This window comes from Takifugu rubripes, chromosome 2, assembly GCF_901000725.2.
Source record: "Takifugu rubripes chromosome 2, fTakRub1.2, whole genome shotgun sequence".
Classification (NCBI taxonomy): Eukaryota; Metazoa; Chordata; class Actinopteri; order Tetraodontiformes; family Tetraodontidae; genus Takifugu; species Takifugu rubripes.
The window spans coordinates 11800987-11827334 of record NC_042286.1 but is presented as its reverse complement, the minus strand read 5'-3'; the positions used below and the strand labels follow the sequence as shown (position 1 = coordinate 11827334).

General features: G+C 49.0%; 5 protein-coding genes across 8 annotated transcripts; 3 read left to right on the top strand and 2 right to left on the bottom strand.

Moving 5' to 3' along the window:
- Nucleotides 1-268: 268 nt before the first annotated feature.
- tdh2 (L-threonine dehydrogenase 2) lies at nt 269-3526 on the bottom strand. Of its 2 annotated transcripts, none has more exons than XM_029832926.1 (9): nt 3239-3526; nt 2932-3162; nt 2373-2415; nt 2224-2294; nt 1978-2127; nt 1703-1893; nt 1528-1618; nt 1180-1449; nt 269-1063 (listed from the first exon to the last, which is right to left on the bottom strand). In XM_029832926.1, the coding sequence occupies exons 2-9, from the start codon at nt 3098-3100 to the stop codon at nt 918-920; spliced, it is 1131 nt and encodes a 376-aa protein (XP_029688786.1). In that variant the 5' UTR covers nt 3101-3162; nt 3239-3526; the 3' UTR covers nt 269-917. The 2 variants fall into 2 exon arrangements, with proteins under 2 accessions (XP_029688786.1, XP_011614034.2); XM_011615732.2 differs by having other exon boundaries at nt 1703-1875.
- Nucleotides 3239-8629, bottom strand: LOC115246434 (myotubularin-related protein 9-like). 3 transcript variants are annotated; one of them, XM_029832924.1, is made up of 12 exons: nt 7722-8629; nt 7468-7524; nt 6865-6973; nt 6650-6775; nt 5921-6094; nt 5633-5850; nt 5393-5554; nt 5162-5303; nt 4742-4962; nt 4517-4668; nt 3895-4009; nt 3239-3298 (listed from the first exon to the last, which is right to left on the bottom strand). In XM_029832924.1, exons 1-11 carry the CDS (start codon nt 7904-7906, stop codon nt 3909-3911), a joined length of 1647 nt encoding a protein of 548 aa, XP_029688784.1. In that variant the 5' UTR covers nt 7907-8629; the 3' UTR covers nt 3239-3298; nt 3895-3908. The 3 variants fall into 3 exon arrangements, with proteins under 3 accessions (XP_029688784.1, XP_029688783.1, XP_029688785.1); XM_029832923.1 differs by lacking the exon at nt 3239-3298 and having other exon boundaries at nt 3680-4009; nt 7722-8626; XM_029832925.1 differs by lacking the exons at nt 3239-3298; nt 7468-7524 and having other exon boundaries at nt 3680-4009; nt 7722-8625.
- A 254-nt stretch (nt 8630-8883) lies between these two features.
- On the top strand, nt 8884-10086 carry fam167b (family with sequence similarity 167 member B). The gene is made up of 2 exons (XM_003962546.3): nt 8884-9237; nt 9367-10086. The coding sequence occupies exons 1-2, from the start codon at nt 8962-8964 to the stop codon at nt 9628-9630; spliced, it is 540 nt and encodes a 179-aa protein (XP_003962595.1). The 5' UTR covers nt 8884-8961; the 3' UTR covers nt 9631-10086.
- A 2099-nt stretch (nt 10087-12185) lies between these two features.
- On the top strand, nt 12186-21628 carry lck (LCK proto-oncogene, Src family tyrosine kinase). Its single transcript, XM_003962413.3, has 13 exons — nt 12186-12403; nt 13835-13947; nt 14144-14207; nt 14516-14606; nt 15031-15129; nt 15237-15340; nt 15663-15812; nt 15886-16038; nt 17352-17531; nt 19078-19154; nt 20607-20760; nt 20847-20978; nt 21062-21628. The coding sequence occupies exons 2-13, from the start codon at nt 13840-13842 to the stop codon at nt 21256-21258; spliced, it is 1509 nt and encodes a 502-aa protein (XP_003962462.1). The 5' UTR covers nt 12186-12403; nt 13835-13839; the 3' UTR covers nt 21259-21628.
- Nucleotides 21629-22105: 477 nt separating this feature from the next.
- LOC101076176 (probable histone deacetylase 1-B) lies at nt 22106-26336 on the top strand. Its single transcript, XM_011619177.2, has 14 exons — nt 22106-22259; nt 22871-22983; nt 23066-23183; nt 23255-23329; nt 23408-23546; nt 23626-23767; nt 23847-23939; nt 24010-24118; nt 24194-24334; nt 24859-24967; nt 25090-25220; nt 25298-25468; nt 25563-25614; nt 25693-26336. Exons 1-14 carry the CDS (start codon nt 22208-22210, stop codon nt 25718-25720), a joined length of 1473 nt encoding a protein of 490 aa, XP_011617479.1. The 5' UTR covers nt 22106-22207; the 3' UTR covers nt 25721-26336.
- Nucleotides 26337-26348: the final 12 nt, after the last annotated feature.

Below are 26348 nucleotides of genomic sequence, written 5' to 3'. Positions count from 1 at the left end.
CCCTCTGACAGGCTAGAGCAATCCTCACATTGGTGGTGCGACGAAACCGTGGACACAATCAACAGATCTGTCCATTATTTTAGCAATGATCAATCAACTAGTAACCAATTTAATATTAAACCAAAAAAAATGACAGAATAGAGGATTTCCTTCCAAAATCTTCAAGGCTCACAGAAAATTTATTCACAACAGAAAGGCAGCAAAAGGGACAGGTTTGCTAAAAAAAAAGGACAAAAATGATCAATCAGCCTTTTCAGACTTAATGTTGAATAGTTTTGGCAGCACTATCACTGATCTAAAAACCCCCCACAAACATGGAAGTATTAAGGTGCTTAAAATAATCTATTCTTTGATACGTTTGTTGTCATCAACAGCATCAATGCCTGTTGTTGTTAATAAGTAGATCCACATCTTTCCTATTTTTATGTGTTACCACAGATCTAGTAAAAAAAAAAAAAGGCTTCCTCTGTACTCATAACCAAACTCACACATCTGGCAAAGAGTAAAATAAAGGTGTGTTGTTACGAGAGTCCACAGCAAGGGTAGGTCAGTTTTATGTGTTGTCCAATTTTCCATTTTTAACGCTGATTTGATAATACAATGTGTCAGGTCCATATTGTTATGACTAAACAGCGATGAGCACAACATTTGCACGATTCTGAACATATCAATGTGCAATAAATGGTGAGGACGCCGTCAAGAACGCTAAAAAAAAAAAAAAACAAAGACAAAGGTTTGTCAATAAAGAATCCCTGAAAATACTAAAATATGCACAGGTGAGAGTTGCCCTGTAGATCAATAAGCTTCTTCACAACCCCGAGGGGTGATGTTCCAGAGCTACAGGACAGTCCATGAGGGTGAAGGACACGTTTGTCCGGTGGCTGCAGGCCGAAGGTAAAGTCAAAGGTGCAGTTTTGCTAGCTGGCAGGCAAACCTTCTTTTGCCCTCCTGCTCTGGATGGAGTTCAGCATGTCTGTGACCAGCTCCTCCAGGCCGAACACAGGCGTCCATCCCCAGTCTCTCCTGGCATTGGAGTCATCGAACCTCACAGGCCAGCTGTCTGCTGTGAAAGAGGATGGATGGATGGACAGATGGGTGGATGGATGGATGGACGGATGGACGGACGGACAGACAGAGAGACAGACAGATGGATGATGGATGGCTGGTGCAGCCTCTCACCAATGCTCTGGCGGACTACATCGGGATTGTAGGTGACCTTGAGGTGAGGCAGATGCTTGCGGATCTCTTGGGCCACCTCCTCGGGCGTGAAGCTCATGGCTGCAATGTTGTAGGTCCGCAGCGTCAGCTGGCACTCCGGCGCCTGCATGAACTCCACCGTGGCGCGGTGGCAGTCGGCGATGTGCATCATGGGGAGGCGCGTTTCGGGACGCAGGTAACACTCGTGGTGGCCCGTGCTGAGAGCGTCGTGGAAGATCTGAACTGCATAATCTGTGGAGACAAAGGTGGAAAGTGCTCCTATTGGGCTGGTTGCGCCGAATCGTGTGGGGTGAAGAATCGGTGCAGCACCTGTGGTTCCTCCTCCGGGAGTTGTGTTGACCGATATAACACCGGGGTAACGTAGGCAACGGAAGTCAAGACCATATTTATGATGGAGATACTGAAAAGAAACAGGCAAGGACCAATGAGACATGGGTACATGAAGGGCTTGTGGATGTGTGAATAGCCCGGATGACTGTCTCACCTCTCCCATCAGCTCTCCGTGCACTTTGGACACACCGTAGATAGTTCGAGGCCTTTGCACGCAGAGGTCAGGGGCTGGGTCACGTGGGGAAGATGGCCCAAAGGCTCCTATGGTGCTGGGGACAAAGAGGCGCAGGCAGTTCTCCAGAGCCAAGTCTAGCACATTGTGAAGGCCTAGATGGACAACAGAACCTCAAAGTGGAGTGTAAACATTAAAATCCTACAAAAGGCCCTGCGCGTTGATTCAACATGCCTTCCACACAGCATTCAGCAGACCTGTGATGTTGATCTTGCGCGCCAAAGCCACGTTGGCCTCGCCCACGGCGCTCAGCAGCGCGCTGTAGTGCACCAGCCAAGTGATGCGGTTATTCACGATCAGCTCCCGGAGAAGTTTGTAGTCCAGCACGTCGGCGTAAACAAACGGGCCTGATGGACAAAGAAGGGGAAATTTAAAACTGCGAGAAGGAGGAGTCAATTTAGAAGGTTCCTTTTATTAAAAACAAAACAAAAGAAGTCTCATACCGCTCTTATAAACATCAGGCGAAGGCTTCTTGATGTCGGAGAGGATCACATTATCCGTCCCGTACTGCTTCCTGAGGCATCATCACAGATAAGGTGACACTTTTGCTTGATTTCAAGGTCCCTGGAATTCCAGGATTTCACAGTCTCACCTCAGCATCTGCGCCAGTCCCACACCTAACTGCCCGAGGCCACCTGCAGAGACCGGCACTGATTTTTAGTCAGTCAAAACACCCCCCACCCCCCCCACCCCCCCAAAAAAAAGGAGTGGAAAAAGAAAGGCACGGTTCTGGCACGCGCACGCGTCATCTTGCTTTGTTTGCTCCAAAGCTTTATCCTGGCACCGACAGCAAGGCTCAGGCATTATTCTGCCCCGCAGCCCCTCAGCCGCTCTTTTATGCCAGCGGGAACCTGCTTGTGTGCGCCCCTTTTGTGGTGAGTCAAAAAATGTACAATGAAAACAACTCGAAAACAATAGCACGTGTCTGCCGTGCTCCATTCATGCCTCTGACGCTTTGATAGCCTTCCGTTAAATTTCCAAACTATGATGCAAAGTGGAAATGATTAAAGATGAAGCCCTAAAAAAAAAAAAAAAAGCCTTTAGAAATTCCAGAACAGCGGCTTAAAACTCGACTCGAGCAAAACCCGACCGTGGAAGGAAGCCGCGGGACGCAGAAAGTGCACGTGAGCAGGAGAGAGCCAGGAAAGTACCTGTGATGAGGATCCGGGGGGCTTCTTGAGGAGGCTGTGGGCAGCAGTTCTCCTGGTCGTTCCACCTGCTCATCTGCCTGCGCCAAGAACTGAAACCGCCGAACCTGAGACAGCCCCGGCAAGACAGGCCCAACACAGCCGCCGCGCGGACGCACGCCGGTGGCCTCATGTCCGCCAGCCGCCCGGAGGAAAGTCGGAATGTGTCAAAGGGATCAGATGAAATCTCGGGTCCTGATCGGCGAGCCGTGAACATGCAGCGTTAAAAACAGGACGCGTACGAAGAGGGGAGCGAGAATCGGGTTTTTACCTGGGTTCTGACCAATCCAATCCCAGACGGGTGGGTTTTGGTCCAGCCGGTGTCACTTTGCTGAAAAACATCCAAAACGACTAGAATAAAAGAAGAAAGGAGACATCTGACATCCGAGGAGAGCGCCGTCGAGGCATTGAGGAAGTCAAGTTTTCCCAGCAGTCACTCTTTTAATCCACCCAGTAAACACCGGGTAAATAAGCCGAGGTAGAGGTTCGTGCTGGGCTTTGTTGTTCTGCTCCACTTTGTTTAATCACTGGGGGGCCTGTGGCTCTTGATTGAAGAGAACTACAGTCTCCAGCCTGCAAAGCTCCGTGTGCGCAAACATGCTGACTAGCAGAGGGATTTCCATTGTGATGGCAGTTTAGCTGAGCTTAACAGGACTGGGACAATGTCCTGCCATCCTCTACACATATTTATCATCAAATAAGTGTCAGATAGTTGGATTTTCTTTCCCTTCGTGTTTATTAATTAGAGCGAGTTACAAAAAGCTCCGCGCAACACAACTTTACAATAAGCCTTAAAAACGAAAGGTTATGGCAAACGATCCGTTTTAAAGACACTGGAGGTGGTGAAAATAAACAACCACTGTTCCATTTTGAGATTTTTTACAATTAAATACTGCTGTTTGGAACGCTGTAAAACTTCCTGCTCACGGGCCGAGCGGATGTCAGCTGAGTGCCAGCTTCCCCCAGGCGAGGACCATGTTCCTTATTTCCTCCTGAGCCTGTTCCAGGTGGCGAGCCTCCTCCGTCCACCTGAGGAAGAAGCCTCGAGAGCAGAGGAAGAAGCAGGTTTCAGAATCAATGGCGCAATTCTACAAATTCACATGTGACTCAACCTCGACAGGCAACAACTGTAGAGTTGCACAAGAAACCCACTACCTGTTGGCTTCACACCCATCACTGCAACATTTAAGCATTATTTCGAAACACTTTCCAACTAAGTGTTTTGCTGTTACATCAGCTGGGGTTTCATCAAATGACCTGTAGTACGTTCTCAGAGTGTGGTTTTGTGTGTGGAGACTGCATCCGCTTGCATGGCTGAGGACGTGCGCCGAACACTTAGCATTAGCTGCGCACTTTCCCCTCGTCTACGCAGTTCTAAACCATAACCTTAAAGAGTCAGTGAGTGGCTGCAGTTCATCTAGGTGCATCTGATGTGATGATGGAAACACATCTGAGGAAAAACATTCACAAAAATATATGCGGACATCATTCAGCACGCCACCGGAAGCCCACGCGGTGACTCCAGCTCGCTTACACGATCACTCTTTACCTCTCCAAAGCTGCAGGGACTGAGGGTGCACCGAGGGCCAGATCGCTAGCTCAGTACGCTCATACAGCGGGTTGGAGTAGGTCTCCCTCTCTGTGGGCTTCAGCAGGGCTTGGAACAAGCAGTGGGTGTTCTCCATCACCCCCAGGGCACATCTGAGTGGAAGGGTGAATCAGAACGACAGGTCAGGTCAGGTTCTGAGTCTGGGTCCTGAGCCGGTGAACTCACCGCTCCTGGTGTCTGTTGCAAAGGAAGGTGCCATAGTTGGACGCATAGGCCTCGTTGGCCAGCTTCAGCAGCAGCGCCTCGGAGAAGCCCAGAGCCAGGGGGAACTGGTGCCATAGCTGCCAGACACAGTCCAGCAGGAGCAGGAAGGACGGGGATTCTTGCTGGATGCGGGCGTGGGAGTAGGCCGAATGAGCACATCGCCGCTGGAACGGGTGTCCTGCCTGGGGAAACGCAGTTTTAGACCTACGTGCAGCTTCATGCAAGTCATGCAAACTCCACAGCAGAAGACAGGAAAGCGCTGTTTCCTGATTGGGTCAGACTGTGAGGCAACACCGCCATAGAAATGGCTGAGCAGCGTCTTTAAATGTTTTCAGATTTGGGGACACGATCCAGGCTTCCAGGCATGGACACGTGCATCACCTGTATCCACTCCCTCTCCACCAGCGCCAGGAAGCCTTCCAGAGTGCGACAGCATGGGTCCATGATGAGCTGGGCCAGAGTGCTGATGACCAAGGTGGAGTCTGTCCCATCGGAGCCGTGAATCAGAACTGAATGACCGTCTCTGTAAAAAAAAAAACAAGCTTCAGGGTCTCCCAACTTGGTTTTTTTTAGCAGAAGGAGTCTTTGTTTGTTTGTTTGCTTGTCTTTCACCTCTCCACACACTCTGCCAGCAGCCCAGCTGTGGACAGAGCGGTCTGGACGTTAGTTAGCCACCGTGAATTCTCCAGCTTGCTGAGCCAGCGGTCCACGTTGTGGGATCCGTCTCCGCAGGCTTCCACCACCTTGATCAGGCTCTCCTGCAGCGCCTTACCCCTGAGCACGCGTGTGACATCACAAATAGGCCTGAGCAGCGGCCCAGTCGGGCCCTCCCTTCCAAATCTACTCACTCACTTTTCCATCGGTCTGTGGAGCCTCTTCCAGCAGCTGTAGGATGACTTGGATTCAAACCCTCCGCCCGCCATCCGCGCCTGCTGGGCCTGCTGGCTGGAGCGCGTGTCGATAATGTAGCCTCTGTCGGCGCCGTCGAGCACCGATTGAAGGAGGTGTTCGTCCTCTCCGCAGCGCCTCCTGTTGGGTCCGGTCAGCGGCTGGCTGCTGCGCACGATCACCTGTCGGACCAGAGGCTCGCTTCAGTTTGCGAACCGCATATTTAAAATGAATTTATAGAAAGCACCTGACCGTCCCGTTCTTCCTGTGATGATAGCAGAGGACAGGGAAGCGTCCCCCCTGTCTGAACTTGGCCACCTTCCTCAGCATCTCGTCGTCCACGTCCTTGGGGACGATGACGGCTGGAGGGTAGGAGGGACACACCGAGTAGTCTCTGTTGACCGTGCTCAGCCGCCACCTGTCCTGCTGCAGACGGAACACATTCAGCCACACAGGAGAGGAGACAGCTGCTGCTTTGGAGGGTTGTCCTTAAACTATAAAGCAAACCTTGACTCACAAGGGAAACCTCTAGCTTAAGCGTGGTTAATATTGGTTGGCTGGGTGTTTTTCTAAGGCCATAAACTTATCTGAGCTCGTATTTATTGCTCAGCGCTTGAAAGTACAAAGAAAATCTTTGATAAAATAAAAGGCGGTTCTGTGTAAAAGGGCAGCGACATGGCAACAGATGTTGGAACATGGTTCCTACGAAACAGGCCAAACAATGGTGCCTCCAAGGTCTCACCCTAGCAACATGCTAGTCCCACAGGAAGGTGCGAGTGTGTGTTTTAAATACACACAGAATCAGTGAGCGGGACCTTCTGCAAAAATGAAAAACAAATGAAAGCTAAGCCATAAGGATATCCTGACTCTTGACCCCCATGTTGAGGTTTCCAAGGCGTTTTCCTGCCGTGTGAATGTCGTATCATTGGAGGAACGTTGCCCCTCAGACTCTGCAGACAAACAAGTTTAGATGTTGCTTACAAGCTCCTTCATTTGGCTGTAGAAGGTTTCAGGGGATGAGAGGCCCCACGGGTCCTGCAGGCTGAGGCCGGAGGGTCTGTAAAAGAACGGGTACATCTCTGACACGGTGTCCAGGGAGGACAGGGTCTGGACAGAGAGACATCGGTGTGAATAATCCATAAAACACGGGGGGAAGGGGGGGTAAAAAAGGGGGACAATTAGATCTGTTATTGTACCTCAATAGAGTGGGCGATGTTGAGACACCGCTCCATGCCTGGGATGTCAAGGTGGAGAACCTGGAGGTCTTTACACTTAATCTTAATGGTCCCGGAAGATCCCAATAGCCTACACACACACACACACACACATACACACACGCACACACACACACACACACAAATTGTGAAAACAATGCAAGAGGGCAAAATGACAGTTTTGTGCTTTAGCGTGGCAGAAATTTTTACTTGCAGCAGAAAAACAAATCTGCGCGCGTGTGCGTGCATGTGTGTGTGTGTCTGTGTCCAACTACAAATGGCTGTTTGAGTCTTTGTTCTAGGTTTAAAGTCAAGGTTAAGGCGGGTATGTGGTTGCTGTAGGTTAAATGTATTTAGGTTATTCTGGACAGTGGGACAGAAAATTGATACATAAACATGGATTAATCATCTGCAACTGGAAGTTTTTTCGTTCTCTTTCACTTTTCCCGATCCCAAACTGAAATAGCTCATGAAAAAGCCTTCGTTAGTATAGCAAGCCCACGCTGTGAGTGTGTGCAGGAAAACAGAGCTGCTGTTAGCAGATGGGACTGAGCAGCAGCCGCAGCATCAATGAGGGTGTCCAACCTTTCACTCTGGGCTGTGTTAGAGTAGAGGCCTGAATAGGCCCAGATGTTTTCCACACTGGTTCAGAGAGTTTGAGGAATAATTAGACAGAAATTAGACGGTGAGTGGAGACAGAATCATCTTAGCAATTAGTCCTATAATAGTTACACGTTTACAACGTCATCATTTCAGACTTGATTTGATTTATGCGGCGTTATCATTGTTGAGGTTAAGCAGTGGAACTTTAAGAGACAGCGATGCTCTCCTCCTCTCACCTTTTCTCGATGGCGTCCACGTTTCTGAGGAGCAGCAGGACCTGCCGGGAGCTGCCCTCCGCTCGCTCCGAGAAGAGCAGGTGGTGGCCGGTGATACATAGCGTCCCTCTGCAAGGCGGGTGCGGCGGCTGCTGGAGGACAACATCCTCCACGTTGGCCGTCTTGATGTGCTCAGAAAACTCCATTCCTCCTTTTGGGCTTCCCTCCGGAACTTCTGCTACCGACTTGAAATCACTTCCTCGAGTCTGGTGAGAAAATGAAAGCGGGATCCCCGTGCGTCCTCTCGGCTGGGTACGACTGCAGATGCGCTCTTTCTGTCGGCTGATAAGGGGTCTATAAGTAGGCGTTTTTTTCTGCGCATAGTTGAACTACGCCTGTTTCCACACATGTGGCTCAGCACGAAAGGGTTCTGAAATGTAAACGTGAGCCACAGAAGACGGAAGTGCAAGTTTCCTGTGAGGCTGACATGTGTCGTGCGTTGGAGGGCGAAGTTTTTGAACGCTGCACAAAAGAGGAACCAGAAGTGATGTGATGTGTCATATAACAAATGGCCACTAGGTGGAAGCAGAGATGTGGGGTGAATTCGGTATGATGCGCCCATACTTAATGATAATAATCGGCATGTTAGCCGACATAAAAACTCATTTATCAGCTATAACACGAATCTTTGCCCCCCACATTATTCTTTTGACGCAATTTTTGTCGTATCAATATGATACAGAACAATCCACCCGTTTAAGGCTCCAGGTTTAAGGTCCTTTATTTGTCATATCAATCAACACTTGCATGAAAATTATTACTTAGGTCCCAATTATAACCAAATTAAAGAAGTATAGGCATTGAAACTAAATGGATAGAGAAAAGAAGCCAGTGGTATATATAAAGAAAATTGTGTATAGTTTAAATTAGAAGAAAAATGAATTAAAATGTCGCAGATTCATAATCCCGACGTTTATTTTAAGTAAAAGCCTCAAGCAAACTTGAACCTGAAAAAAAATGATTTACTCATTTTTACAATCATTCTAAAAACGGTCCTTTATGTCGTCGATATAATGAGGGGAAACTAGTGACCTCGCTGCTTCTAAGTAACTTCGAAAGAAACGATCCTTCCTCAATCCGGCTTCCGGCTGTGTGAAATGGGCGGTCCTGTCTGCATATAAAGGAAGGCAAGAGACCTGTTGCGCTCCAAGCAGCCGATCCTCACGCCGGATTCCCCAAAGAAGTGGTCGCCTGCGCGCAGATGTATTTTCAAGAGATTGGAGGCGAGTCCTCAGAAGGAGAGACGGAGGATCTGGACAGCCTGAAAGCGCTCACGGAGAAGCTGAAGCTGCAGACGCGCAGACCCTCCTACCTGGAGTGGCAGGAGCGGCTCCAGAGTCGACCCTGGACCGAGAACGGTGTGGACTCCGGACAGGTCTCTGCTCCCCGGAGAAACAAGGACGCGGACGTGGTGGTGGGCAACATCTGCGGCTTCAACACGATTGACGACGCTTTGGAGCATCTGAGGAAAGAGCTGGTGAGGGAGGGGTGGTGGTGCGCGCATTCCCCGTAAACCTGGGCGGGATGTCAAACACACAACCCTGTACATTTTACTGATACGCACTTTTCAAAGTTTCCCCACCTTCGCGTATTCCTGTATCCACAGAGGGAGATGCAGGTCCAGGATAACCGCCTGGCCCGCCAGCTGATCCGCCTGCGCGGGGAGATCCACCAGCTGAAGGTGGAGCAGGTTTGCCACCGGCACAAGGAGATGCTGGACGACGCCACGTACGAGCTGGAGGAGTGCGGGGAAGAGTCGGATCTGCTGTGCGACATCCCCATGAAGGCAGCTTTCGCCCTGTCCACCCCACTCAAACACCTGGGCCTCACCAAGATGAACATCAACTCCAGGCGCTTTTCCTTGTGTTAGACCTGCCCGGGTGCCAGAGGTCATGTCCACCTGTGGGCGGCTGTTTGGACCTGGTGTCCTCACATGAAAATAGCTTCTTCAGGACTGCCTGGTGTGGAGACGTGGGGAAACACACTGCACATCTCCTCCAGGAGAGTCCCGGCTACCCCGGCTCTTCAGTGTCAAACAGCCAGTGAAAGGTTAAATCAGGAAGCGCAGGCGATTATTATGGATTTGTGATGCACAATCGTATGTAGTTGTGATTTAAAGACTGTCTGGGAGCATTTGAACACAGGAGGTTTTTTCCACTTTGACACAAATCAGACAGAAATAGAGAAGCCTCCCTGCAGCCCTGGTAGAGACGAAAACTAACAAGAAGGAGTCGAGTGCTGCAGTAAAAATCCAGAAATGTATATTTTTGTATATTATGTATTTTGTCTATTGGTTAAAAATAAAAAAAACTGCTCTGAACTTGTATTTTCATCTTGAATCGTGATTATTTTTTAAGAATCTGCTGAGATTTTTCCCCATTAAACGAATAAGCGATGCATTAAATGTGCCATTCCCCCATAACTGTCACTCCCCCTTTTCTCCAGATGCTGACCATCTATGTTGACTACCCTGTACTTTACCCGGATAAGGAGTTTTATTTTGGTTCTTGATGATTAAAATTGCCCATTTTTCCAGCTCTGATCACTAATTAATGAATCGTTTCACTACAGATGTTGCATAAGGCGTTAAAGCAACTCACACGATATGAATGGTTCCGCTTAAGTCCTGCAGCCACGTTCATGCATGATCACATTCCATCACAGTGAGCAGACATTTAGTTGGTCCTTTCAGATCACGCCGGGCAGAAGGTCACGTTAGGTCATTTTAGGAGATGGTGATCGCCCAAGTGCATTTTTGTATTTGTGTGCAGGAGTAAAATAAATACATGAAGGATGTGCGTTAGACCCAGTCTGGCCTGTAAACAACATATTTAGCACAAGTGTGAATGTTTGCACATAAATGCAACAGTTTGGGGTGGGACTCTCATCGCTGCTCAGAGCACATGCTCTGGCACATTTCCCCCGTGTCATCCCTTCAAAGCCGCATCGACGCCACCCCGCACAATAGTCTCCTCTTTCCCTCCGTGACCTGCTGTAATATCCAGACATGTGAACGGGGAGCCGGAGGGTTGCACCGAGCGGCGGACATTGTGAGGCGGAGAGGAGCAGAACATGAAACCAGACCCGCATCGGCGCAGAGGGCAACTGTGTGAAATGAGAACTCCTCCTGGACTGTTCCACATTTAAGGACGTGGACGGCCTCAAGAATGGAAATGGAGATCATATGGAAAATGCAGGACTGAGGCATTCCGCCTCCAGGCGCTTCTCCTCAGTGGATGCTTTTACGATGAAATGCCACACACTTTCTCATGCCCCTTGAATTCAATGTGAACCTTTCCCTACATGATAACACGTGATTCTGTAGGAGTAGAAAGTGCTGTTTTACTATCGAGGCAGCCTGAATCTGTTAACAGCAACAATAAAGGGCACACATGAGGTGAGCGTCAGGAGAAACAGAAGGTAGGCCAGCACCTGCAGTGTGAGGGAGGCAGCGGAGGGGTCGGAAAACCATCTGCACGTCGATGGTATCAGTCCCCAAACTGCGTAACAGAATGTGATTTAAAACTACATTTGGGGGAGGTGTCAGCTCACAGGGAAACCCACCAAAGCGGAGCTGCAAAGGTGCTCGACGGGCCCAGGTGACCCCGCGGGGTCAGCCATCACTCATCCCTTTAAACCTAAAATCAGTTGCAGTCCCGCGGCATCGTTGGAATCGGCTGAGCGGATTTGGAAAATCTAAATTGTGGAAAAGCGCAAGAACACTTCAGGCGCCCACATTTCAACCTGCAGCGTCTGAAGTCAAACGCTTTCATGGAAATTGAGTCAGCTCAGGCGGTTTCATTGCAAGTAACACACAGTACGCTGCAAGAGGCTTCAAAACGCACCTATATGTGCACTTCCTGTGATGCTAGGACCAACTTCCTGTCAGTCAGTGCAGGGGTGCGAGTAGACACTTGCCACAACAGGAGAGAGGCAGGCCACTGGGTGAACGAGTTTAGAGCGGTCTTGTAGAGTCTAATAGCGTCTCTCTTCGTGGTCAGTGTTACGTCTCTGAGCTATTTTTGTCCCCATTTGTGTGTTTCGGGACAGATGTTTCTGGCCCCCAGTCACAGACAGCAACTTTGACACATATGACCTTTGACATATTTACTTGGAGGAAGGAAACCACCCATCAGGGCTGGAATGGTGCATCAGTGTGGCTTTGTTGTGGAAAATAAAAAGTAATAAATAAAGCACTGCACCGACTGCTGTGCCTGTCTGGCCCTGCACCGACGGTGCTCCTCATCCCAAAGGTCACGCACTTGCACATGTTACCCACAAGAGAGGTGCAGTTGGAGCCCCTCCGTGCATAACGGTATTGGAACATTCATTTTTGGTGACGTCCTGACCCGGTAACGTTCCCCCCCGGCTCGTGCACAGCTGCAGCGTGAAGCACCTGCTGAGGCTAGCAAAGCAAGCCTCAACCCCTCAACGACAGGAAATGCCCCAGCTCGCACTCCACCGCGTCGAAGCGCTGAAGATGCAGACATTTCGTTAAGACAGACAGGCAGACAATGACCTGCTGGCGCGTTGGTCGAAAACCTACAAACCTGTGAAAGAAACCTTTATAAACCAGTAATTACATGGCAGCGTGCAGAATCTGACAATATTGGACGTCGAATATACACTTTCTATCTCTGGAGGTAAGTTTAATGCTTGTTAGACTGCATAATATAGATAATAAACAGGTTGTGAGTCAATGTGAGCGTTTATACAATATGTTTAATGTTAAAATTAACACTGCTTACAGAAATAATGTTAAAGATAGAAGCAGCTAGAAATGACTTTGGTAAGGGAAGCGAGAGGAAGCAAATGAGATCAAGGTTAGTAGCATCTATATTCACAGAGAAAGCCTGATAACACACCAAAAAGGATTCGTTTTCATTCTATTCGTAGGAAACACGCAAAGTAATGAAGCTTTTCATTTTATCTGTCATTTTATCTGTCTGAAAAATCATGTCGCTGAAGACGATGGCATCAGGATGTGAATGGCAAAAAAAAAATAAATTACTTTTCTGCAGCACTTAAAACCTAAATTTTAGGTAAATATTCTACTTAAGGCATTAATTAATATGATTTAATCACTGATCATTACTTTAATGTTAAGATAATGTGTAATTACTACTAAATTACTAAACTCTACTAAACTCCATGGTAATAAAGGGAATGAGGTCATACTTGAGAGGTTTAAGGTGCTGAATATATTTCAGACGACCCCATAAAGGACAAAGAGGATCCATATTATGGTAAAATTAAAAAGAGGATTCATAAATGTTTATGATTAATACGCAGGAGTGAGACGCTCCAAGAACTCTTTGTAACTCGTGAGTAACGAATGAAAATAGTTTCGTAGCAGTTATTCATTGTCATAATAATTGAAAAATGAATTACGCCATCGTCCAATACTTTGCAGACGTCCCCCTCCAGATATAAGAGGAGCGACCCTCCGAATGGAAAACGCTGCCTTTGTTTGTGTGACTGAGTTCTGGCCCGGTCCGCCGACCGTTTCCAGTAAAAGAACTGACTCCCCATCACGCGGCGCTCCTCGCCTCCTCTGGAGCGTTGTTGTTGCTGAGGGGGTCACGGTTGCCGGGTCGGGCCTCAGATTTTTCTCATGGCTCTCAGCCTTTGGGACGGACCGCTGGGGTGCTTAGCCCAGTGACCTCGTTCCACGAGGGGTCCGACGAGGGCCAAGAGAGCTTGAGAAACACAGAGAAGTCTACTGTATAACTTTATACAGAGCACGTGCGGATGCTGGATCAGGCAGGATTAGAATCGCTGGGCTTGGATTCGGATTTAATTGTGTGAGCCTCTGTGATTGTCCCGGCTGTGATCAGGGAGGTTCTTTGTTCTCAGTGTGTTTTCTGCAGCTTTAATTGAACTTTTCAGGCCTTCCTTCTTCAGCTCGGGTCACCGCCGGCCTCCATTTTGCGACGAGGCCCCCCGGTGACATGTTCTTCACTTAGAAATAAAAAAATAAATCCCCTTCCTTCTTTTCTCCCTCCTGTATTTTACCGATGCAGCCATAACGCGCTTGCGATGCACTCGGCTCTTCATAATTTATTTTCTTTCAGGAACGATGGGATGCAACTGCAGCTCGGACTATTCCGACGGCGAGTGGATCGAGAACCTGGATGAGATGTGTGAGCACTGCAACTGTCCCATAGCTCCCCAGTCCTGCAATCCAGTGAGTGTCTACGCACGTTCGGGGGAGTCAATGTGAGCGTCGGCTGCTCGTGTGCGTCGCGCCTCATGATGCACCACGATGGGAAAAGCAGCCGTCGCGCGTCTGGAAAAAAAAGTCCTGGATCTTCTGGCTAGAATGTCTTTGAAATGTTTGATTCAAACCTTTTGAGAACTCATCCAGCATGTTCTCTCCCCAGTACACAGATCAGCTGATTCCCATTCACTCCCCCCAGCTGTCGCCTCCTTCCTCGCCATTACCAGGTAATGACACGCTTTCAAAATTCACTTTTGCTTCACATCCTCCATCAGATGGGACAAAAGCCGCCACTTAAACCCTAAAGAATCCAAGGCGATGTGTGCAGAACTGTAGCTGCGATGTTGCATTTAACGATCAGCCTCATCACGAACTCACCCCTGCGAGCTTTAACTGCAGTCATTTTTCAATACGGCACCAGAATTCAAACACAGTGGGCGCAAGATAAACACTGGTTCTATTTCAGTCACGCCTGTAAGCGCTCCCGAATGCATTTCACACATGTTTCAAATCATTTTAATACTATTGTTGTCAGACAACCTGGTGGTGGCCATATACAGCTATGAGCCCAAGCATGACGGCGACCTGGGCTTCGAGAAGGGAGACAAGCTCAAGATCATCAGCAAGTAAGCTGCCGATTAGCACCTTAGCATCAACTCCACGAACACAAATGTCTTTGATCCTAATCCCTCCGCAGGCCCGCAGGCATTTGAGCTCCAACATGTTTGGGGTCGTCCTCGCTGGGCGGAGGCAGAACTCAACTCTCAGACTGAACAATTGTTGCTTATCAGGCCTGTTTGCTGTCTGCTCGTGTTTCCTGCGTGTCTCTATTTTCTCCTCACGGACAATAGGGAAAAGGGGCTTGGGCAAATGACGGTGTAGGTTTAAAGGAGTAGAGCTGTAAATGTAACAGCAGCTTCTCGGAGGTCTGAGGTTCAACGTTATGTGCGCGGTGGTTGCTGTCTCTGGGGCGTCCGTCGGACAGCTACAGTGAAACACGGCTGATATGTAAATAATCATGGCGCTGCTGTCGTGTGTTTGCTACCTCAGGGAGGATCCGGAGTGGTACCTTGCAGAATCCCTCACCACTGGCCAGCGGGGATACGTCCCCTACAACTTCGTCGCAATGTCCACCATGGAGATCGAACCGTACGTCATCACGCCGATCCCCGGCTCTCACCGCGCACGCGTGGGTGTCGGAGGGAGGGGATGTGGTTCGCTCCCAGTGTGGATCACGCTGTGTGCTTCTGCTGCAGGTGGTTCTTCAAGAACATTTCTAGAAATGAAGCCAACAGGCGCCTCCTGGCTCCCGGGAACACGCAGGGCTCCTTCCTGATCCGGGAGAGTGAAACGACCCCAGGTGAACCTCATGCACAACAGGGGAGCCTGGAAACCAGTTCCAGTGTCCTTTAGCATCAGACTGGGTTAATCCTGCCTCCTAAAGATGACTTGCTTCCCCATGAACCACTTCCTGTTTCCTGTATCACTTCACGCCCTCAGTTTCACTGTGGCTTTTGCTGCAATTCTACATTCTTTGTTCGTTTAAAGTAGCTGCAGGCGTTAGGGTATTAAAAGCAAACCGAATTCCCCAAACTAGCCAAACTATTGTGTAACTGTGGAACTGTTGTCTGCAAAGAAATCATCCTTGTCTCTGATTTCATTTGCACCCATCTCCATTTTAGGGTCCTACTCCTTGTCCATCAGGGACCTCGACAGCAACGTCGGTGACGAAGTCAAGCACTACAGAATCCGCAACATGGATAACGGCGGCTTCTACATCACGGCCAAGATATCCTTCAACGCTCTGAAGGAACTGGTCCAGCATTACTCACGTCAGTACGGCTTCACGGGGGCATTAATCAGGGGCCTCCATCGTGACTGATTCCCAACCCACCCTCTCTCCAGGTGACTCGGATGGCTTGTGCACAAAGCTGGTGAAGCCGTGCCAGTCCAAAGCTCCACAGAAGCCCTGGTGGCAGGACGAGTGGGAGATCCCCCGCGAGTCTCTGAAGCTGGAGCGCAAACTCGGAGCGGGACAGTTTGGGGAGGTCTGGATGGGTGAGTGGCGCAGAGATAGATGAGGAACTGGCCCAGTTAATGTGAGATTAAAGGTTCCCCATTTCAGCATGAGGAGAGTGAACAGCTTGTGCTGTGGGTTCGGCTGCGTGACCGTTCAAAGGTTTTTAAACCGGGCTTTTTCTGCAGCGTGTGCGGAACGGTTTCCTCCATGCAGCCTTTAATTGCAGGTTTCAGTCGGTTAACAGAAGAGACAGAACCCCTATTACGCAATAGCACCCAAACTCCACGAATCAGCATCTCGCAGAAAGTTCTACCGAGTTTCCCAGATGCATAAAGTTGAACAATGCTGAAAAACATGCTGACATTACGCGGATAACGAAATAATCTGCCCCAGTTCAACCTCCAAAACAGGCCAGTCCATTAACGCTGGACTGAAGCACGTTTCATAGCCGCTCTCTATTTACAGAACCGCCCCGCTCTTACAATACATTCTGGGCACCGTATTTGTTCCTTAATCCAAACACTGGGTATATTTGAATAACTGGAGCAACGTCTGTTTGCTCTGTTTGTTCTGTTGCACGGCGGTCGGCCTTCTCTGGAGAGGCCGTTTCGCTCCATGGAGAAGGGGAGGGATGGTGGGACCAGAGGCTCCCAGTGTGCTCCCAGCATTGCTCAACTCTGGTTTTACACGTCTGGATATGAAACCGGTTAGGTTCGGTCAGGTTGGCACAGCTCACTGGTGTGTTATTGCGCCAGAGCTGGAAACGATCGCGGTTTAACGGCAGTCACATGGATCTCCTGCTTGCTTAAGGAGATATTTGATCACGGCTCCTGATATACTGAGCGCGGAAGCTTTACAAGCTGAGGCTGAAGGCTCATCCTGTTCCGCTTCACATGACAAATTTGTTCTTGAGGGAGGGAAATTGGTGACCACAACAGGGAAGCATTAAAGTTGGTGCGCAGGAGAGGGACACCAGAAGGATGATCCCATAGTTTTGCTGCATTTCTGAGGCCGATCTGTATGTTTAGAGGCGTGAATCTGTCGGTTTTGTTTCTACACCCAGAGTCCGTGCACCCCAACAGCCCAATTCCAGTCTTTACTCTTTGATATCTGCTGTCACTCAAATCAGTTTAGTCACTTCTCCTTTCAAAATGGAGGGGAAATCCTTGAAAGACAGCTAAACCTACGCCGCCTCTGCGAATGGCGCCACCTGCAGGAGAATTCCCTTCTGATATGTGGGTGCAAAGTGCCTCCCCCCCAACCTGTTGCAAACGTGCGGCAGCTAAACTCGGCTGCGTTAAATCAACTCACAGCTGCTCTCTTCAGCCAAATGTCCTTCTGGTGTTTTCAGGCATCCACAACAACGAGAGGAGGGTGGCCATCAAGTGCCTGAAGATTGGCACGATGTCGGTGGAAGCATTCCTGGCTGAGGCCAACATGATGAAGAGCCTGCAGCACATGCACCTCGTCCGCCTCTTCGCTGTGGTTACCCAGGAGCCGATCTTCATTGTCACAGAGTACATGGAAAATGGTGGGTGCAAGCACTCAGCTGCCACCCTCAGACCTTCAGCTGGGAATTCCAGATATTATGATTAAAAGTTCAGGAACTTCTCCTCAGAGGGTGGTTCCCTGAAATGAGCTGCTAGTTTTTCTGAAATGAGTCCACCTGTGAGTGTGCCAGCGCCAGCCGGTTTCGCTGAGTCACATAAATGTGTCTACGCTTGTCTGGAGCCATCGTTTTCTCGATCTGCCCTTTCCCTCTAACCCCCAAAGCAGCTCCGCCTGGTGATCTCTGCAGGGGTACAGCAGAGTCAGGATCGAACATGTCGAGGCCAGATCAGTGTGTTTCACCTCTTGAGTCACGGTGCTTTCAGACGCCAACCGCTTCCCTCCTTCTGACAAATTTGCCATTTCCTCTCATCGCTCTGCCTTTCCCTCCCCGGGTTACGTGAGTTTGATGAATAACACGATGACCCGTGACCTGTATTATGCCGCCGTGCGCGCCGGCCTAAATTAGGGAGCAAACTCCTTTGCCTCGCCTCCCAAAGCACGCTGTCCCGCTGAAGTGCTCGGGCTATTTTCGTCCTGTCCTCATCGCCCTCCTCTGTTCGCCGCTCCGTGTGAAAAAGCAAGCGTGACCTTCGACTCTCTCTCCCTGGTCAGGTTGTCAGTGTTTGCCTGCCGAGACGGAAGTCTCTACCGCGCTGTCTGTTGTGAGACGGTGGGTGGGCAGTTAAGGCGGAGGAGGTGATTCACCGATTATTGTTCAGCGCCGATGGAACCTGGCTAGCTTCCACGGTCGGGCACATGCAGAATGTTGCAGTGGTAAACAATCCTCAGACAATAGCAGTCTGGCATCAGGCCACTCCGTTTTGCTCATTGCTCGTTGACTTTCTAAAACACAAAAACACCAGCAAATTTTCACCGGGGAACCGCAGACGCGAGAGGTGACAGATTCTGAAAAGAGTGCGGGGTGCTCTTGGTCGCCAAGGCAGCAGTGGCACAGAAGGGATCTGGTTTCTGTTTGTCCGAGGAAGACGCATAAAACGCAGGTCCCTCACAGAGCAGATGGCATCCAGCTCTTTGTCTGGGCCGGGACGGGACAACAAACGTGGCCTTTGTGGTCGGGAGGAACGATGCCTCAGAGTTCCTGTCTCTTCAGTTTGTCCCCTTTTTTATTATCACAGATAACAAAGCTGGAAAATAACAGGCGTGTCGGCCCGGCTTTCCTTTGTGACCTTGACAGGGAGCTTTTCCCCCAGCTCCCTGTCTTCAAAAAGGGTCTTCCTGGTTTCAGGCCGGGGAGCAAAAGGCCTCATCTTCCTTGGCACAGTCGGTCCTCTTATGGAATTTCCTTCGGTTTGACTTTGGGCACAAACACGCAGATGTATTGTTCCTCGCTAATCAGCAGAAAGTCGTGTGCACGTCGTCGTGACTGATGGTTCCTGCCTGGCTGTGGCCTGAAATGAGCTGCTCTTCTGCTCCGGTGTGGTTTATTTACGTCCCTGGGAAATCTGTCACCCTTAAACACAGCTTTTATTTGACGTGATCATAAATTGAAGGTCGTTTTCTTTCAGGCAGTCTGGTGGACTACCTTAAAACAACGGAGGGAAGCAGTTTGTCCATAAACACCCTGATCGACATGGCATCTCAGGCAAGACGTCTCTTTCTTTTACATTTCCTTTATTGTCTTCCTTTTCCCTCAGCGTGGTCCTCGCCGTCAGGAAGGTGTCACTGCTAATCTTTGCAAAACAGGATTTTGTGCGTTTCATCTTCCGTCATCTAATGCAGACGTAGCTAAACCACCGTGAAAGTGAATAAATGAGTTAGCAACTGAAACCACAGATAAGTTCCTTTACATCTTAAACAGAGAGATGACCTTTTCAGGTTTTGTATTGGCAATTCTAGTGTTACCTAAGCTTCAAACCTGGAAACAGCCTGGCACACACCTCCTTGTCCTTCTATCTTTGTGAGGACTTTCATGCATGCATTGTATTCCCCAGCACCTAACTGACCCTAACTCTGACCCAACCCAACTCTAACCCCAACCTTCAAACCAAGTCTTAACCCTTAAACAGTCCTTTGAAGTTGTGAAGACCGGTCAAAATGTCCTGGCTAGTAGACAGAGGATTTTAGCAGTCAGTATGTAGCAAGTGCAAGAACACACACACACACACATACAGTTGAACGAGTTTAGTGGCTTTGGCTCCTTTATTTAAGATTAAGATTAAGATTTGAGATAATAGATGAGAACTGGATGATTTTTATTGTGAGCAAATGCAAATCCACGTTTTATCTCTAGTGTTTAGAACATTATGTAACAGCGTGGCTTCCTGGGTTTCGTCTTTTAGCAGTGTATGGGTCACTAACCATTTAAAAGTTACAAGTTCACTCCTAAAATTGACAAGTTTTGATTGTTTTTACGTTATTTTTACAATATTTTATAATGAATTGCAGTCATGGCCACAGCTCATGTAAAAGAGCAACTTTAACTTGCAGTACATGTAGGCTAGGGTAAGTGTGGGAATGGAACACACAACCACAGGAAGACAAAAGAGTTTCTATGCACGTCACCTTGGTGATGATGTCTATAACTGAGAGGAAGTGATTTTACAAAAGCAACCTAGGTTACAATTCCTTTTCTAAAGGTATAAAGCTTAGTAAAAACCCGTGTATGCCTAATAACTTAAAACGCTGATGGAAAAGAGCTCCAAAACGGAATGTGAAAGCAAATATTGCAAAATAATGATTAATATAGTGATTTATTATTTATGTTATTTATATTGTGGAGGGTAAAGAAGTGTAAAGGTCGCAGTATAAGTGAAAAACACGTCCCACTCGTACGTAAATCTCACATTTCTGACGAGAGCCCGGGGCCCCTCGGCCCTGAGTGTCACATTTTTCTGGTATGTAGCTGAACATCTGACCCAACACAATATTCATACAGAAGCAACAGTGAATTTCCCCTGACAGTCACATTAATCATCTTGTAAGGAGGTGGTCGATTTCCTTTTGCCTCTTGATTATTCAGAACCCAAATGTGCCCTTTAACAAATCCCTTATTTTAACATCTGTTGCCTGTCTGACGCTGTGCTGCCCCCTACAGGTGGCGGATGGAATGGCCTTCATCGAGGCGAGGAATTACATCCATCGCGACCTGCGAGCAGCAAACATCCTGGTGTCTCATGAACTCATCTGCAAGATCGCAGACTTTGGCCTGGCGAGGCTCATCGAGAACAACGAGTACACGGCCAGAGAAGGTAACCAGAGGGAGCGGATAACAGGTTTAACTGAGGAAGAGTCCGAATCTCACACGCCGCTTTCACGCTTGCTTTTCTGCTTCCAGGTGCTAAATTTCCCATCAAGTGGACCGCCCCAGAGGCTATAAACTACGGCACCTTCTCCATAAAATCAGATGTGTGGTCATTTGGGATCCTCCTGACAGAAATAGTGACATATGGACGCATACCTTACCCTGGTAGGTGACTTTTCTTTGTCCAAACCCGTTCATTCTTAAGATCACTCACTACTCACTCAATATACTCCTTATGTGTCCTTCAGGGATGTCCAACCCAGAGGTCATACATCAGCTGGAGCAAAACTACAGGATGCCAAAGCCGGAGAACTGTCCTGACGGGCTCTACAACTTCATGCTGCTGTGCTGGAGGGAAAAACCAGAGGACAGACCCACATTTGACTACCTGAGGAGCGTCCTGGAAGACTTCTTCACCGCCACTGAGAGGCAGTACCAAGAATAGTCCTGCAATCCTGCAAAGAGACATGGAAGCAAACCATACCTTTGGGAAAGGCCAAAGGAATAAGACGTGCTTTCACAGAGCACTGACACAAACCGTCGTTCACCTGATGGTGACGTCCTGGAACTCTTAAAATGACTGGTTTGTTGTACAGCCAGCTGAGCCATCACTGATTTTTGTTTTATTAAAAAATATATTCTTGGAGTTGTTCTGATGTAGCTGCAGTCTGAGTCCATATTAGAGTGTAAATACTGTATTATTAATCTGCTTCAGCTATGTATTACCTCTACGGAGAACGTTTTCAAACTATTTTAACCAAGCTTTTCATAGTTTTTGCCAAATAAAGCAAAAGATATCACAACGTGCTGCAACACTGAATAACCCGCCATTATTGATCACTCGCTTGGCTGCTCAACACAGCAGTCGGGGCGACAGTGAACAACGAGGCCGTGCCTTCAAATCAAATATGGAGTCTAAGGTGTGCTTAAAAAGAATCTTACTAGCATGAAACCATTGATTCCAGCCTGAACAGTTTGTACAGTTAACGTTGGGTCCCGGCGTTCACACCAGAAACTGAACTTTAACTCAATTCCGCTGAGACTGTACAATCTGTGGTTAGAATTTCCTTCTGCTCAAGCTGTCGCATGAATAATCTCTATCTCTTTAGCAGATCGTGTACGCTCAGGATATTCAACGATCTAAATTATATTAAAACCAGTCAATTTTTATTTTCCTTCATTTCTGACAGTCAGCAAAATGTGCATGACACGAATCTATATGTAGAATATCAATACTTTTCCACACGCACCAAAACGACGGTGTCTTTGGTGGAGACGTTGTCGCCCCCTGTCGGCCGACGCCAGCACCGCACCCCGGTTGACACAAACTCTCCGCCTCCGGTCGCGGCTCTTGTCTCCTGCCGTGCGGTGAAAGCCAACCAAAGAGCAGTAAAATGGCGCTTACTTCCCAAGGAACAAAGAAAAAAGTTTGCTACTATTATGATGGTGAGTGCTCGTGTGCTCGGGCTCTAAACAGCGTGTGCGCTTTAATTTCCCACCACCCACTCTGCACGAACGCCGCAGTTTATTTGGCCGCTTGGCTACCTAGCACGTTAGCTAAAGCTAGCCTAGCTAGCGTAAGTAGCAGGCGGTTGTCATCTCATTAAAGTGTCGCTCGGTCCGCTCAAAACCCTAACGGTCGGTTTTGTTCTTAGACCCCTCAAATGTGCCGAATGTCCTTTAAACCGCATTTAGTTCGTACCCGTGCCCGTCGCACATTAGTTGAGAAACTAGCCAAAGAGCTAACAAAGGGGGTTCGAGACTCGTTAATTCATTGCACTGGTAATTATCGTTGGTGCGACACACACCAGCATGAACATGGCTCCTCTCACTAAAGTGAGAATAATGTTGGCTTTCACCTCTTAATAGACGAGCGTTTCCAACGCGTTACTCTGACAAATGCAGTTTGTAATAGTTTCATCGAGAGGAAGTCATTTACATATTTTTTTTTTTGACTGAGCAGGTTGTGAGGTGAAAACAGTCCATTAAAGATTCCCCCCTCCACTGTCGTCTTGTTTGTCCAGAAGTTTAAGCTTTGGTGTTTTATTTTGTTCCAGGTGACGTTGGGAATTATTACTATGGCCAGGGTCATCCGATGAAACCCCACAGAATCCGCATGACCCACAACCTCCTGCTCAATTATGGCCTCTACAGAAAGATGGAGATTTACGTACGTCACATTTAAGTTTTTTGGGGAATTTCTCCCACCCGTTTTTTCCGTGCACCTGATGAACTCGCCTGTCCCCTTTCAGCGTCCGCACAAAGCTAACGGAGAGGAGATGACCAAGTACCACAGCGACGATTACATCAAATTCCTGCGCTCGATCCGACCGGACAACATGTCGGAGTACAGCAAGCAGATGCAGAGATGTGAGTGTTCGTCTGCTCTGGCCGGCTGGCCAGGTGAACGGCGCCGCTGTTACTCCCCTCTTGCTTTGCAGTTAACGTGGGAGAGGACTGTCCGGTGTTTGACGGTTTGTTTGAGTTCTGCCAGCTGTCCGTGGGGGGCTCCGTCGGTGAGTCTCAACCATTTTCCCCCCCTCGTGTCTGCTGTCGTCGGCACAGGCAGGCTGACTGTTGTTGTTGCCCTTCAGCTGGTGCTGTGAAGTTGAATAAGCAGCAGACAGACATCGCCATCAACTGGGCCGGAGGGCTTCACCACGCCAAGAAATCCGAGGCCTCGGGATTCTGCTATGTCAACGACATAGTGCTGGCTATTCTGGAATTACTGAAGTGAGTTTGTTTAATTAATGAGCGGTGGATTGTGAAATCGTCTCTTTAGAATGTGGAGTCAAGGGCGTCTCTTTCCCAGATATCACCAGCGAGTTCTCTACATTGACATCGACATCCACCACGGCGACGGCGTGGAGGAGGCCTTTTACACCACGGACCGCGTGATGACCGTCTCATTCCACAAGTATGGAGAGTACTTCCCTGGCACGGGCGACCTGAGGGTAAGCTGAAACTGCCTGTCGGATACACGCCGCATTGTCGCGGTCACCCAGCGAGCTAAGGCGCCGTTGTGCCCCGCAGGACATCGGCGCTGGGAAGGGCAAATACTACGCTGTGAATTACCCTCTGAGGGACGGGATCGACGACGAGTCCTACGAGGCCATCTTTAAACCCGTGAGTCAGCCCACCTCTTGCGTGAGGCGTGTTCGGAATCTGAGCGTGACCAATGTTGCTCCCCGTGTAGATCATGGCCAAGGTCATGGAGATGTACCAGCCCAGCGCGGTGGTTCTCCAGTGTGGAGCCGACTCGCTGTCAGGAGACAGGCTGGGATGCTTTAACCTCACCATTAAAGGTGACTGGACCACTTGGTTTCTGAGAATGAAGCAGCTCAAGTCTCTGGTTTGACTGTGCTGTGCTGCGTCCTCAGGTCACGCCAAGTGCGTGGAGTACATGAAGAGCTTCAACCTGCCGCTGCTGATGCTCGGCGGAGGAGGCTACACCATCCGCAACGTGGCGCGCTGCTGGACCTACGAGACCGCCGTGGCTCTCGATGCCTCCATCCCCAACGGTGAGCCTTGTGTCCATGGTTTCACACTCGACATCACACGTCGTAAAAGGAGAAGTCTGTATTTGAATGGCGTGCAGTTTAAACGCGCGACGGCTCTTTGGTTTGGCTGCACGCCGAGCGTTGGGCTTTCGCCGCGCTGCCGCCCGCGGTTCATTGTCTAGCAGCGAAGCGGGTTGCTCACATTTCCAGCCACAGTCGTGGCCGTCAGGCACGAACGCTGTTTCCTGGCGGCGGTTTCCTGCTCGGCGTCAGATTAAAGGAAAAGCGTCGGCGCTCAGTATGCAGATGAGATGAACGCGCGCTCTGCTGCGGCAGCTCTGTGTTCTTCGGTTCCTCATCTGCTCAGTACAACCACCATTAAAGTTAAAGAGCACTTCAAGAAACACCAGTTTGCAGATGGGAACGGTTTGTTTGAACTAGTTTGAGGTTTTTATTGTTCATTCTTTGACGACTTTCATTAAAAAACAACTTAATAAACTGACTATTATAGAAGCAATGGCTAAAATGTGGACTCAACTCTTCAGAACTTCCATACAACGACTACTTTGAGTACTTTGGACCCGACTTCAAGCTGCACATCAGCCCGTCTAACATGACCAATCAGAACACCAACGACTACCTGGAGAAAATCAAGTGAGTCCTGGGAAAATCCCATTTTCAGTTATCTGTGACTTCCTGACGCGAGCCTGGTGCCGTCCTGTGTCTTCTGGGACCTTTCACGTCGTGTGAATCCACCTCGGGTTTTTGTCTTCCAGGCAGCGCCTGTTCGAGAATCTGCGCATGCTTCCTCACGCCCCCGGCGTCCAGATGCAGGCCATCCCCGAAGACGCCGTGCAGGAGGACAGCGGAGACGAGGAGGCGGAGGACCACAACAAACGCATCTCCAGTAAGTCCCGTCCTCCTCGCGCACAGGCGTAACCCTCCGATCCAGCTGTGACATTTGAACCGTCTGCTGACCTTCAGTCCGCGCTCACGACAAGAGGATAGCGTGCGAGGAAGAGTTCTCCGACTCCGAGGACGAGGGAGAAGGAGGCCGGAGAAACTCGGTCAGCTTCAAAAAAGCCAAGAGGGCCAAAACAGAAGGAGAGAAGGAGGGAGAAGAAAAGGAGAAGAAAGGTGAGGAGGAAACAAAAGGTATCTATGATTTTCTTCTTCATCATCATCATCATCTCAGCCGACTCGTTCCGTCTCATTAAAATGGGAATGACGTGATTTTATGTTCATGCAGAAGTGAAAGAAGAAGAGAAGGTGCCAGAGGAGGAGAAGATGGACACCTCCAAGTGAGCAGGCGCACAGTCAGGATTATCCAGGAGCTTTTCCAGAAACAATAATCCTCTTCCTCCCTCCGGCTCCTTTAGGCCCAAAGAGGAGTCCAAGACACCGTGAGGCCGTCCGCCGACGCTCAGGACGGCCCCTAAAGCTCTGGCGCCTGGCGAGGTGGCGTTTGGAGGACCCAGGACTTCACCTCTGTCAGGAGACCACCCGGTTTCCCCACCACACCTCCTCCACCTGGCCGCTAACGGCCCGAAACGACGTTTTCTTCTCTTTCTAGCGCTCCCCTTTTCTACGCTCTGGTTTCCTTTCGTGAAGCAGCTCTGCAGAAAGACGGACCAGGTCTGCTTTTATATATCTGATGGATTTAATTTATTTAAATCAGTGGATATTTTGGTAACTTTGACTCCCGCCTTTGTGTCTGAAGATTTATTTGAAGCATGTTTTGACAATAAACGCCTTTGTACCTAAGTGGTTAGAGGATTGTGTACAGACCATTTAAATGTCATATTTTAGACCGCCATTAGTATTTGCCAACGTTTTAGGGCTTATTTTTTGCATTCTTGTCAAACTTTTAAGGATCCCATGCAGAAATTTCACTGAAGCAGTTTCTACAAACGGACGTGATGGATTCGTTTATTGTATATATATTTGTACGTTTTTCACAAGAGAGCATGCAGGTGTCACTGAAACTTCACCACTTTCAACTCCAATAAAAACTCCATGAAAGTTCGGCTTTATC